At 36.6% G+C, this 15,377-nt stretch overlaps 1 protein-coding gene across 2 annotated transcripts in view; it reads left to right on the top strand.

The window, feature by feature from the left end:
• si:ch211-236d3.4 (protein FAM107B) overlaps positions 1-15,377 on the top strand; it is a 77,909-nt gene that overhangs the window by 24,327 nt on the left and 38,205 nt on the right. The window contains exon 2 of one of the 2 annotated variants that reach the window (XM_056468089.1): positions 9,854-9,911. In XM_056468089.1, the coding sequence (XP_056324064.1) occupies positions 9,854-9,911 (58 nt within the window). Of the gene's footprint in view, positions 1-9,853; positions 9,912-13,674; positions 13,854-15,377 lie in introns of those variants that run through there. The other variant, XM_056468090.1, reaches the window with a different exon arrangement.

Below are 15,377 nucleotides of genomic sequence, written 5' to 3'. Positions count from 1 at the left end.
TATATATATATATATATATATATATATATATATATATATATATATATATATATATATATATATATATATACACAGAGAGAGAGAGAGGCTGCATTCCAGTCCAATTTACATGTCCTTTTTTTAACTTCCTGCCATCTCGTGCCCTCAGATGTATGTCATTGATTACGTTCAGTGCCAGTCCATAGGTTTGAGGGGCCCTAGGTAAGATAAAGCGCAAAAAATACTATTGTAATATTTAAGTGTATAAATGTTTATTAACAGTAACATTTAACCTATAATACATATGAACAAATATTTACTCAGATTTAAACAAATTAATTTGCAAGCCAGAAAACACTCATTTTAAAAATAAAGTAATTTATTTTTATTTTATTGCCATTTGGACCTTGTTCTTTTACTGTATGACAAACAACACAATCACGAAAACCAAAACTTATCTGTAAAAAAGCCTGTGTGCGAGTGTAATATAGGCCTGTATTATGCTTTTTTTCATAAAATAAATATTGATTAAATAAGTCTACTAAAGGTGCTTTGCTCAATTGATTTAATCAAAAGTGGTAGGCCAACCTACCTCAACAGAAAAGTTTAGTCTGCTAGTATAAATAAGAAAGCAGCCTAATGGACGACCAAATGATAGTGTATTTAAGGGGAAAATCGCTGCATGGTTAAACAGGTAAATATATATATCCATTTTTTTTTTTTTTTTTCTAGAATTAAGCCTCACAGACATGCTGGCTACTCATGAGACCGATATTATACCGTAATATATGATGACTCGATGAAATGATAACTTAACTCAAATGCAGGTTGCCAGATTGATGACACAAAAAATTGAACCTCAGACTGTAAGCTGCTCAGCTAATGTTTACGTTTTTAATATATGATGACTCGATGAAACGATAACTTAACTCAAACACAGGTTGCCAGATTGATGACACAAAAAATTTAACCTCAGACTGTAAGCTGCTCAGCTAATGGTTACGTTTTTAATATACGATGACTCGATCAAATGAAAACTTAACTCAAACGCAGGTTGCCAGATTGATGACACAAAAAAATTAACCTCAGACTGTAAGATGCTCAGCTAATGTTTACGTTTTTAATATATGATGACTCAGTGATACGATAACTTAACTCAAACACAGGTTGCCAGATTGATGACACAAAAAATTGAACCTCAGACTGTAAGCTGCTCAGCTAATGTTTACGTTTTTAATATATGATGACTCGATGATACGATAACTTAACTCAAACACAGGTTGCCAGATTGATGACACAAAAAATTTAACCTCAGAATGTAAGCTGCGCAGCTAATGTTTACATTTGTAATATATGATGACTCGATGATATGATAACTTAACTCAAACACAGGTTGCCAGATTGATGACACAAAAAATTGAACCTCAGACTGTAAGCTGCTCAGCTAATCTTTACGTTTTTAATATATGATGACTCGATGATATGATAACTTAACTCAAACACAGGTTGCCAGATTGATGACACAAAAAATTGAACCTCAGACTGTAAGCTGCTCAGCTAATGTTTACGTTTTTAATATATGATGACTCGATGATACGATAACTTAACTCAAACACAGGTTGCCAGATTGATGACTGTGAACATTTTACTTTGTACTTTGCAAATTAAATGGGACATATTAGACATAAACAATTTCTAAAAGGGGCTTAAACACAGTTGTGTGGCATATAATGGTAAAAATAATAACATTTTCTTATCACACTTGACAAAAACAGTCTGCAAATACACTTTGATTGATATTCTCCCTTTGCACGTGTCATCAGAGTGTGAAAGCCCTGCCCATTAGTCACAATCTCTCTCACATTAGCATATGCAGCCCTCCGCCAGTAAAGTTTTCACCTGCTGAAGATCATGTCAGTGACTAAGATGTTGTATTAAGCAGCATTTTACAGCACCTAAAATCCTTCTTCTTCAGTGCCGCTTCGGGTCCCAGCTGAAGACTGGAGCGTTGATCCGTGCCCATGTTCTCTAGTAGTTCCCGTGGATAATTAGCAGGCTGCTTCTCCCCTCCGTGGCCTCCGCTAATTGTTTGTGTTGTCTAGGAAACCTGAGAACCCTCCGCTTGAAACCAGAGTCCCAAAGCAGGCCAAAATCTATTAAAAACAGGCTTTTTTTGTTTGTGACTTATGCGCGAGGATGCAATATCACTTTCCAGTAGAGGAACAGCATTCTGAAGAGCGTAAATAAAACATGAGAGATCAGAACGGGCCACAAGCAGAAAGGTCAAACGATCAGTCCGGCCAGTAACTGGACACTACAGGTGAGGCGCTGTGGCTTCCAGCCCATCTTGAAGGACAATGGTTCATTCTGAGGAGGTCACGCTTGGCTCTCCTCGAGGTTTAGTGATGCCAGATTGCTTTGGCTGTGGCCTACATTCTGTCCCTTGTGATAGATGAGAGGACAACTTTGATTTCAGAGAGCTTGATGTTCTTCTAAATTACTACATTACTCTGGACTAGGTGAAACTGTAGTAGTGCGGTGTAGCACACCTGCGGCTGTTTCATTATCCTGTTCATTGTAAAAACTAATAAAGAGAAGAAAAATAAGGAACTTAGATATTTAAATAAAGGTCTTGTTTGTTTTCAATGCAATCTCACGACAATTCGTAACTTTTTGATTTAGTGGCTAATTCGTATGAATTCGTAGGATCTAATTCGTATGATTTGCTCATCACCCAATGACGATTGAGGTTAGGTGCCACGCCTCCTTTTTAAAATCGTCCATTTTCTTACGACTGAAATTGTACGAATTCGTACAAATTAGCCACTAAACTCATAAAACGTAAAATAACTACGTTTCCTCGTGAGATCAGGCTTTTGTTTCTGGTAAAGGTCGTATCTTGGTATTGAATATACTTGTATTCTGTCTAATGCTGTTAGCTGAGGAACGTACGAATAAATTGCGCTATTCGCATGTAAATAGACGCGTGAAAATTTTTACTCACTTTATTCCTGCATCACATTTGACTCATTCGCACGTCAAGTTCACGTCACAATAGACTCGGATTCGCGTCATGGGCAGGCTTCTGTCTACCCAGTGACTCTAGCTTCATTGCTAAATGGCTAACATGGATTTTATGAAGAGAATAGCTATGCTTATGTGCTTTAGGAAGGCTAAAAACAGTGTATATATTTATTTAGAGTCCACTAGATCCTTTCAGAGGTGCACCCAGCTCTGAGAGTTCATCAGCTTCTCCAGAATCGGTATCTGGATGATGGAAGCTTTCAGCGGTGCTTCCGACTGAGCCGAGCCCAGTTTGATAAGCTGTTGTCCGGTGTTGGCTACGTCATAATCACGCCACTACAAGAGAAAGCTGCTGATTGGTTAACGCGGAGCGAATTTTCACTGAAGTTCAGATTTTTCAACTCGAGCCATTTGCGCGAAATGCTCAACTCGTGCCACTTCACTTGCGCGAATCACGTCATTCGCGCCGCAGGATGTTTATTCACATCTTTGCATTGACTTAACATGTAAATCACTCGAGCTTGACGTATCATCCACGTCTGCTGTAAATGCAGCATAAGAAAAACCATGATTATGGAAAATCACCAAAACATCTATCAATCGATCAAAGCTTTACTGTCATTTTTTATAACTAACTAACTATACATAAATAAATGCTTTAAAAATTTCACCAAAACAAAGATGTAGTTCACCCGATATAAATATAAATACTCTTTATTACATATACTTTATTAAATGTCTTCTGTTCATGCCGAGATTGATTCACCAGGAATCCAGGCTTGTAGATGTTTAATAATTGTTTAAGAATGACTCAACAGTGCTTAAATGTTAGCAGGAAATGGACATTTTTAAAATTTTGGTACCGATTGGTACCGTTATGTGATGCATTGTGTGTATGGTTTGCTAAAAAGATAGCTCTTTAATCTAGTTTTGTACTTAGAGAGTGTGTCTGAGCCTCAGACATTATCAGGAAGGCTATTCCAGAGTTTAGGGGCCATAAATGAGAAGGTTCTACCTCCTTTAGTGGACTTTGCTATTCTGGGTACTACCAGAAGCCCTGGGTTTTAAGATCTTAAAGAGTGAGTTTTAGCGTTGGTTAAATAAACAAGAGCTAGATTATTTAAAGCTTTATAGGTAAGAAGTAATATTTTATAATCAATACAGAACTTAACAGGCAGCCAGTGTAAATTGGGGGATATGAATATACTTTCTAGACCTTGTAAGAACAGCTGCATTTTGCACTAACTGAAGTTTATTAATAGAGGATGCTGGGCAACCAGCGAACAGATTATTACACTAATCATAAGTAATTATATAAATAATTTTTTTCAGACCCTGTTAATCAAACACAGATTCTCTAAGTCTCTTGTGAATGCCTCGATTCTTTGAATTGCTTTAGTCATGTGACTTTAGAGCAGTGTTTCAAAACCTCTTTGCTTAAGGATCTTGACTTCGTGTCGAAACGTCAGTTTTACATCAGCTATCCATAATGTTAGTGTTTGGTTTTTATTTGCATGTGCTTCTTCATTACCATTTGAAGTTAAATCTAAAGATTATTGTTTTGAAGATTGAGGGCAGCTTACCAGCTACTTTATTGTTGGTTGGTTTCTTTGGAAGTTGTATGGAGGTGGCTGCCTTTTTCAGCCACCGATAAACTTCCAGTGAAATGTTAATGTGACTATTTTCGATATCATAAGGTCCCTATCGATAATGTAAAATATAACCAGTTAAATTAATTAGCATTAATTTAGATGTTCAGGCATAAAATGAGATGAAAGCTTGTTTAAACGCAAGTGGAGTCCGGAGCAGCAACCGAGCACAGAAACTCCATTAAATATCCAGTGGTAAAATAATGTTTATATTCTAAAGACATGAACAAGGTAATTTAATGTAGAGCTTTTTGTCCGGTGAGAAACCCACTTCATATCGTATTTCAATCAGGAAGATCATTGATTTTAAACAAATCAGATCTTAAATGGTGCAAGTTGATAACGGCACTACAGTTTGCCAGAAGCGCCTGTGTTGGCTTATTAAAATTAAAAGTATATACCCCACTGAATCATTTGTGTTTGTATTTTCAGAAAAATCACAGTCATACTGACAAATATCGTCAAGAAACATTTTAGCATAAAATCAAGACGCATCAAGCATAGTTCCACAGCTTAATATACTGACGTTGATCTATAATTAAAGGAGAGCATTCAGCGCTAAATAAATCCAATTCAGATCTCATTCATACTATTAAACGCCGCTCTCCCATTCACGGAACACTGCTCCAAATATGAATTGACTCTTAGAGAGCTTAAGCTTATTTCAACCCGATTTCATTGTTACTCGAGGAGGCTTTGCATCTCTCAGCCTCTTAGTAAGTCTTTGTTGATTATAATACAGCTTAAAGCCGCTCTCCCAACGAGAGGACACAAATCCCCTTTTAAATACAAGCAAATTAATTACTTCTCAACAAAGCCTTCCCTTTTATGTAAGGAAAAATGTTCATATACAGTTGAAGTCAGAATTATTAACCCCCTTGAATTATAAGCCCCCCTGTATATTTATTTTCCAAATTTCTGTGTAATGGCAGGAAGTTTTTTTATTTCAACACATTTCTAAACATAATAGTTTTAATGACACATTGCTAATAACTGATTTCTTTCAATCTTTGCCATGATGACAGTACATAATATTTGACTAGATATTTTTCAAGACACTAGTATACAGCTTAAAGTGACATTTAAAGGCTTAACAAGGTTAATTAGGGTAACTAGGTAGGTTAGGGTAATTAGGCAAATCATTGTCTAGAGATAGTTTGTTGCGTAGACAATCAAAAAAAAAATATTGCTCAAGAAGGCTAATAGTTGCCAGGCTCATTGCGCATATGTACCCAGGTTTACATTTTTGGGGACAGCGAAATATTTAACCGAAGGTATGTCTACTCGCAGTTTTTGTTTTTGCAAATCCACCAGAGGCCGCTGTGTATGCTTTTTGAGGATTTCAAATTTTTGTTATGTGTTCTCTTCTCACGTAAATCCACCAGAGGGCACAACTGACCAGGTCAGCTTGCTGTCAACTGACAGACTGACCCACCCACCTTCTTCTCTAAACCCAACCGATAGTGTTTTCAAAATCAATCTAGAGAAAGTCGTTGCGTGCAACCCAGACTCATTCTGAAAACGTAGCCCTGTATACATTTTTGGAGAGAGCCAAATACGTCCCAAGAGGCACCTTTTTTTGCAACTGTGTACACTTTGAGATCTCATTTCTCGCATGTGCCATTCGTGTATGCTCTTCTCACGTAAATCCACCAGCTGTCAACTGACTAACAAAACGATCGATAACCCCACCCACCCCTTTCCCTAAACCCAACCAATAGTGTTTTCAAAAGCACCGATTGACCCACCCACAGACTTTCCTAAACCCAACCGATAGTGTTTTCAAAAGCACTGATTGACCCACCATCGACTTTCCTATACCCAACCGATAGTGTTTTCAAAAGCACCGATTGACCCACCCATCGACTTTCCTAAAGCCAACCGATAGTGTTTTCAAAAGCACCGATTGACCCACCCACTGACTTCCCTAAACGCAACCGATAGTGTTTTCAAAAGCACCGATTGACCCACCCACTTCCCTCCTAGGACATATTTATTCGTTTACAGAATGAGCCTATGTTGTCACGTAACTTTACCACTTCATTTTCAGCTTGTTGTTTATTTATTTATTTGTTTTGCTTTTGTTTACCTGTTTTTTTTGGAACCACTTTTCACCCGGACTCAAACCTTGTTTGTCATGGTCAACTCCGAGTTCGGCGACGTATGCGGTGAGCCACTGGACAAACTGGTAACAACGGAAAAGCCATCCGTAAGGCGGTAAGCAGTCAGCCGGTAGCGCAAAAGGAACAGAAACCGTCAGCAGCCTTATACTGCCCTGTAGCGTTTGTTTTACAGACGAAATGCAGCCAGACGTATCTCTGGCTACGTAATTCAGATATGTATCCACAATGAGCATGTGTTGCATAATATTGACCTTAAAATGGTTACATTTTAACTGCTTTTATTCTAGCTGAAATAAAACAAATAAGACTGTGAAAAATGGGGGAAATTTTTTTTTTAAATCCAGGAGGGCTAATCATTTTGACTTCCACTGTATGTGCAGGTGAATAAAAAGCCTTGGTTTTGTTGGAGAAGGGCGTGTTAGGAAAAGATTGCACACACTGGATTTTCCCTCTATGTTGTTATGGGTTTGAAATTAAAGAGATTTGTTCTTTCCTCAGAATGTCTCTTATACCCCGACTTCTATGTCCATGCGTTGAATGATAAGACAGTAGGGCCCTTGTGAAGACACCAAGCCTGAGCAAGCTTCTCTTAGCAACTGTGGCAACAATATCCATTCATCTGCTTTGAATGTCGCTCAGGAAAGAGCCGGAGTCTTCGGGCATTAATTTGTAACTGCAGGCTGTAGAAACGCTGGGGGATGTGAGGTCCACGCCAATGAAAAAGGGGTGCGGGATATTATTGCTGGACCTCGAAATGCTTAAAGCAGAAACTGAATGTTGGAAGTTTGACTTTAAAATGTAGAAAAAGGAGAAATCCCGTTTAGATTGTGTTGCTAACAGGGGTAGAAATATTAGAGAGAAAATAATGCGTGTGCAATTGGGACTTGTTTCCCCCAGTAAAACATATTGGCATGATTGCTTTACATGATGATTAGTAGCTATTATTTTAATAAAATAGTTGGTTGCTTGCTTGATTGCTTGATCGCTTGTTTGGTCACTTGGTTGGTAGCTTGGTTGGTTTCTTGGTTGGTTGATTGTTTTGTTGGTTGCGTGGTTGGTTGCTTGATCGGTTGCTTGGTTGGTTGCTTGTTTGCTTAAATGGTTGGTTGGTTGGTTGCTTGTTTGGTCGCTTGGTTGGTCACTTGGTTGGTTGGTTGCTTGGTTGTTTGCTTTGTTACTTGCTTGGTGGTTGGTTGGTTGTTTGGTTGCTTGCTTGGCTGTTTGGTTCGTTGGTTGCTTGGTTGGTTGATTGGTTGGTTGCTTGGTTGGTCACTTGGTTGGTTGATTGGTTGCTTGGTTGTTTGCTTTGTTACTTGCTTGGTGGTTGGTTGGTTGGTTGCTTGCTTGCTTGCTTGCTTGGCTGTTTGTTGGTTAGTTGCTTGGTTGGTTGGTTGCATGCTTGGTTAGTTGCTTGTTTGCTTGCTTGCTTAAATGGTTGGTGGTTGCTTGTTTGGTTGCTTGCTTGCTTGGCTGTTTGGTTGGTTGGTTGCTTGCTTGGTTGCTTGGTTAGTTGCTTGTTTGCTTGCTTAAATGGTTGGTTGGTTGGTTGCTTGCTTGGTTGCTTGTTTGGTCACTTGGTTGGTTGCTTGCTTGGTTGTTTGCTTTGTTACTTGCTTGGTGGTTGGTTGGTTGTTGGTTGCTTGCTTGGCTTTTGGTTGGCTGGTTAGTTGGTTGGTTGGTTGCTTGCTTGATTGGTTGCTTGGTTGGTTGGTTGGTTGTTTGGTGCTTGCATAGTTGGTTAATATGCCATCCCTGAATTCTTGGGGATCTTAAAATGACAAAAATAAGCATTAAAGCATCGGTTGGTTTGGTTGCATCAATATATATCACCACTGAATTCTGGTTCATCTAAAATAAAGTTTTTATTTGGGATGAGTTAGGATGAGTAAGGTTTAGTTAGTTTATGTTTTGAAAACCGTTGTAGTTATGAAAGTTAGTTATGTTAGTTATGAAAAATTACACTTGATTGATTTAATTAATTGAGATGAATCGGTCGATTGATTGATTGATTGATTTTGATAGATGGATGGATGGATGGATGGGATGGATGAAGTATCAATCATGTCATCACTGAATTCTGGTTCATCTAATGACACTTTTAAAGCATTTATTATGTTATTTAGTTAGTTATGAAAAATGACAGTAAAGCATTGATTGGTTGGTTGATTGATTGATTGATTGATTGATTGATTGATTGATTGATTGATTGATTGATTGATTGATTGATTGATTGATTGATTGACTGATTGCATAAATGCCAGCAGTCATGCCATCACTGAATTGTGGTGGATAAGTAAAGCAAAAAAAAGCTTTTAAAAAATGCAATTTTTGTTGTTGTTGACTGACTGGAATATTATTTTTAAAAAATTATCAAACCTTGGTTTTAATGGTATAATGCAAACTACTTGAATATTGATAGACGAGACCCACAGAACCATCAAGATTTGTACGCTCTGTTGAAGTCGTGAGAATCCCACACCTGAGAAATGCATGTGACTTCATTCTCCATACGAGAGGCGTCTTAAGCTGCCATCATTAATAAAGCCTTTTATTTAAAGTATTAAATACGTTTCAGTAGTTCAGTACTTTCCCCTTTTGTCATTTCATTGTTATCACACAGAACTCATTTTTCTGATTTAGTTTTGTTTTGTTTTATCTTTATGTTGTATAGTTTTTTTTTTACCAAATCTAAACAATTCCATGTCAACAGCTCCTTTAGAAATATTATTCCCAAAAAAACATGACATGTTCAATACTTTCCTGCTGTAACATAAACAGTAGTAAACTCAAACAAGAGAAAAGCCGGCTTACTGATCGTAAGACTCTGCCTAGCACTAGCAAGGAAAAAAGGAATGGAACAGCTGGTTTCGAGTTACATTGACAGAAGCATAGTTAATGTGCCTCCACCTTCCCTGCATCCATGACCCCCGAAGTCTCTGATAAAATATCCTAAATCAATTGGAGAAAGCAGAACGAGATTCAGTAATGCTGTGATTGACGAGAGTGATGCGAATATTAGTAAGCTGATAAGCCTCTTCTCTTTCTCTCTCTCTCTCTCTCTCTCTCTCTCTCTCTCAGAAGGCGTACAACATTGAGCAGCAGAGTGTGAAAAACGGAAAACACCTGAATGGAGTGGGTAAGTCTACACTATACTCATCTTTGAAAACAATGAAAGCCAGAGGAACAATGCACTCCTGCCACAACTCCTTCTGTCCCTTTTCAATGTCTTTGACCTTGTTACTTGACACGTCATGGATGCATCAGAAAGACTTCCCATGTACCCGTCATGCTTCTTGACGTAAAATGACAATCAAAGGGATAGTTTTTGAAATTTACTCTTTATTACTCACTCTCAAGTAGTTCCGAATGTTTATGAGGGTTTTTTTTTTCCTGTTGAACGTAGAAGATATTTTGAAGAAAGCTGGAAACAGGTAACCATCAACCTCTATTGTTGGATAAACAAATACCATGGAAGTCAATGGTCTAGCTCTCTTCAGAATAGCTTAATTTGTGTTCAAAAGAAGAATAAAAAAACAGGGGTGCATTTCCGAAAACCACCGTTAGCCAAGTTACATCACAAGTCACGTCGTTACAAACATAGTTCGTTGATTTGGCGTTTCCCAAATCCATCGTTCCAACAAACTGCGTCACAAATTTGTTTGCTTGAGCTAACTAGAGCTAGAGCTGTAGTTACTGTCGAAACATAGTTCCTGGCTGTGTTCTATTCCCAGTTATCCCCCTATGCCCAATTTGTTTAGAACATTCTAACATTTAAACTTTGAATGATTTTTCTGAAGCGTTAAAGCATCACTCTTAGGTGTAATTTGCTTTCAAAGCATTTTAAAGTTCAGTTTTAGCGATCTTCATGTTCATGTTCATGTAGATATATTGGGGAAAATCCTATGTAATTTCTTTTGGAGAAATGTAGCCTATGTAGGACCTTGAATGGGGCTCTTTTCTAAAAAAGTATTTACTCCACCCACCCACCCCCCCCCTTTTAGAGCATCATTATGGGTGTTTTACGTTATAACTAACATAGTTCAAATGATGGATCTGCAACAGAGAAACTACGCATTTTGGGAAACACTCGTCACTACATCGCTCTTTTCCCCAAACGATGCATTGTACTATGATAGTTCAGCCGCAAGTTCCATTGTTGTTTGGGAACGCATCCCTGGTTTAGAACAAGTTAATGGTGAGCAAATTACTTTAAATTCATTCATTTTCCTTCGACTTAGTACCAAATTTATCAGTAGTCACCACAACGGAATGAACCACCAACTATTCCAACGTATGTTTTACGCATTGGATGCCCTCCCAGACGCAACACAGTACTGGGTACAGGACTTTTGCTTTTGTTTTGTATTGTGAAGTTTAGTTGTTTAGAAATAAACATCAGACTTGTTGCACAAAAATAATACACATAGCATACACATCAGTACAAAAACCTGATGATGATGTTATATATGTATAATACTATGTATATAATATGCATATAATGTTGAGAGATTCAAATTATATTATAAAAGTTGCAAATATAATACATTCAACATTACCATCAACATAGACTCGTTCTGAAAACGTACCCCTATATACATTTCTGGAGATCACGAATATGTAGCCTGAAGTACGTATGGTTGCATCTTGTCTTTTAAAAGAACGCTACGGGCGGTATGACGCCGTTCCTTTTCGTTCTTACCAGCTGACCGCTCACCTCCATGTGGACGGCTTTTCCGCTGTTACCAGTTTGTCCAGTAGCTCGTCATGTACGTTGGTGAACTTGAGACGCTGAGAGGAGTTGACCACGACAACATGATTCGAGTCCATTGTAGAACGGTCTCAAAAACAGAAGTCAACAAATAAAGTAAACAAGTAAATAATTCAATTCAATTCAATTCACCTTTATTTGTATAGCGCTTATACAATGTAGATTGTGTCAAAGCAGCTTCACATAAAAGGTCACAGTAAATAGGAACAGTGTAGTTCAGTTTTGTAGTGTTTAAGTTCAGTTCAGTTTAGCTCAGTTCAGTGTGGTTTAATAATCACTACTGAGAGTCCAAATATTGAAGAGCAAATCCAACGATGCGCAGCTCTACAGATCCTGAACCATGCAAGCCAGTGGCGACAGCGGAGAGGGAAAAAAAAACTTCACTAAAGGCGGAAGTGAAGCAAAAAAACCTTGAGAGAAACCAGGCTCAGTTGGGCACGACCATTTTAATTTCTCCGCTGGCCAAACGTCTTGTGCAGAGCTGCAGTCTCAGTGGCGGAGGCTGGAAGCTGGCCTCAGCGAAGGCTCGTCTGTCTCTGGAGCGTCATAGGAAACAGTCTCATGTTCTCCACTCTTCCATGACCATCACAGTAGTTGTTCAGGATTCGGCCAGGTCCAGGATATGGAAACCTTGGGATCATCTCGTCGTTGGTCTTGGATCGAATCAGTGACTCTGCATAGTCTGAGGGCCTCGGGAAGAGTATCCCCAGGTGGAAATGGAGAATAAAGAAAATAATTAGCGTAGCTGATGTTCACAGTGTATATCAGCAAGATGCATAACCTGTGTGGAAGCCCCCTAAGTGGTGCACTAAGTGTATGCTTTACTGAACAGATAGGTCTTTAATCTAGTTTTGAATTGGGAGAGTGTGTCTGAGCCTCGGACGTTATCAGGAAGGCTATTAAACATTTAAATAACAGGGTGAGAATGTGGTAAACCTGAAAACGTGGTAAAAACGTGGTTTGTCTGAATTGCTTTTTAAAACTGTTGGTTGGGTTTAGAGAAGTGGGTGAGCGGGTCAATCGTGCTTTTGAAAACACTATTGGTAGACTTCCGATTTGGCCATGGATGGAGTAGACGCGCCTACTTATCGATCATACTTTTTTCTTATAAACTAACCATTCTCCACCAATCGAATTCATTCTAATAAAGTAGTTAAACATACTTGGCATCTTAAGAAGCAGAAAATGACATGTAAATCTGTAAAACATTCGAGGAAATACACCGTCGAAGATTACGCACCTGCGCCTCATGGCGAGATTAGCATGCTAGCATTGACTAACCTATTGAAAGAGAACAGAAAGCACTGTTGGTTGGGTTAAGGGAAGGAGGAGGGTGGGTCAGTCGATCAACAATCAGTCAGTCATTCGACAGCGGCCTCTGGTGGATTTACGCGAGGAGGGCAGGCGCGAATTCGGCAAACAAATTTGAGATCTCAAAAAGGGTATACAGTGGCCTCTGGTGGATTCACGAAAACAAAAACTGCTAAAAAATAGCTTCTGGGACATATTTGGCACTCTCCAGAAATGTATATAGGGCTGGGTTGTTAACATATATACGATAATTGTTATAATACCATAAATACGGGGAACGTGTATATGCAAATCTGTATACATCTCCAGGGTATATTATAGTCTACATATATTATAGTCTACACAACACACCCCTAAAACAGCGAGCTGTGGACACGCCCCCAAAATGACACTTTTTAACACATTATAATAAAAAAATCTGAACTGTGTTTTGAACAGAACCTAAACTGGCACAGAACCATTATATAAATATGAAATCTTAAAAAGGGGTAAACTAGGGGCCCTTTAAATGCAAACATGATCATTGCATGATAGCAAGATAATTCCCAACATCTGCGATTTAGCTGAAATAGCTCAAAGTATGAATTTGAGAAGGATGAAATCTTCTTGGTAGACTAATGGTGTGAGATTTGGCAAAAAAAAAAGAGAGAGAGAGATTAAGCTGTCCACTAATCCTGTCAGACCCCTGAGAGAGAGAGAGAGAGAGATTGAGAGAGTATGTGTTGTGTGTATGTGAGAGAATCAAGCTGGGAGGAGCAAAAGGGGCGTGGCTTTGGTGCCCGCTGGTCACATGATTGTTTACACTGTGAGAGAGGAGGCATGTGTGAAGAACAGCAGAAACTCAGGAGAAACAACACTCGCATAAACATGTAGGATATCTAACACACACTTAAACACACACACACACACACATACACTGGGACAGGATGGAGCACAAACACAGTCTGTATCCCTCTGAAAGTCACCCCAGCAGACCCAGAGATGTGCTTGTTAAATCAGGTAAGACTGAAATCAACACACTGAGATTACAGGATGCTGATCTGATGATGCTGTAGTGTGTGTGTGTGTGTGTGTGTGTTTGTAACTTTATCAGAGTGTCTATATGGTAATAGCAGTATTTTACTCTTCCAGTTTAAGTTATTTTTGGTTTAAGGTGTCCTTGTTACACTCTTAATAAACAGTATTGATTTAGTAAAAGTGATTTAAATGCAGGGTAGGTTTAGGGTTGGTTGTATGTAATTATGCTTAGCTAATTGTAATTACCATAGTAAATACATGGAATGTGTTAACAGGGACAACTTAAAATAAAGTGTGTACAGGTATGTGTTGCCATATTGTATTATTATATCATAGTGTTATAATGTAGTAATTACATGTGTGTTGTATGTGTTATGTTGCATACATTATATGAACACATTTACTATGTCTGGTTTAAAACAACAAAATAAATAAGTTTAAATATTATAAATAGGTTTTATTACTTGTAAGTTTTAATAACTTATTTTAAATGAGTATGCAAGTAAATAAATGAATTAATAAATAAATAAATACATTTAAAATGTTTACAAATAAAATGTTTACGTTTAAAATGTTTACAAATAAATACATTTAAATTACATTTACAGTTTTCATTCTCATTTAAATATTTTATAAAAATATGTTTTATCACTTATAAGTTTTAATAACTTAATTTATATAAGTTTAAAATACATTTACAATTAAATAAATAAATAAACAAATCAATTGGAAGTGTAAACTACCAATAAATAAATCAATAAAATATACCAATACCAATACAATCCAATACCAAAATACCAATAAAATATTTAAAATATTTTAAGTTTTAATTTTTTAATCAAGCTTTAATTATACACTTTAATAACTTATTTTAAATAAGTTTAATAAAAGTGTACTAATAAATAGATGAATAAACAAAACATTAATTTAAAGTTTAAATATTTTAAATCAATTTAAAAAATGAAATTTAAATGAGTTTAAAATGTCTATAAATAAATAAATACATTTAAATTACATTTACAGTTTTTCATTCTTATTTACATTCTCATTTAAATATTTTAAATTAGTTTTATTACCTATATGTTCTAATAACTTAATTTATATAAGTTTAAAATACATTTACAATTAAATAAACAAATAAATCAATTAGAAGTTTAAATATTATAAGTTTTAGTTTTTATGATTTTCAGAACTTAATTTAAATAAGTTTAAAACAAGTTTGCGAATAAATAAATTAATAAATCAATCAATTTAAGCTTTAAATGTTTTAAATAAGTTTTAATTATACATTTTAATGGCTTATTTTAAGTTTAATAAAAGGTTACAAATAAATAAATGAATAAATTATAAATAAATTAATTTTAAGTTTAAATATTTTAAAAACATTTTATCACGTGTAAGTTTAAAAAAATATATCATTTAATTAAGTTTAAAATAAGTTTACAATTTAATACATACATTTTAAAGATTAAATATTTTAAATGCATTTTACTACTTATAAGTTAA

This window comes from Danio aesculapii, chromosome 11, assembly GCF_903798145.1.
Source record: "Danio aesculapii chromosome 11, fDanAes4.1, whole genome shotgun sequence".
Classification (NCBI taxonomy): Eukaryota; Metazoa; Chordata; class Actinopteri; order Cypriniformes; family Danionidae; genus Danio; species Danio aesculapii.
Note: the sequence above shows the minus strand (reverse complement) of the source record. Positions and strands in the feature narration are given on the sequence as shown.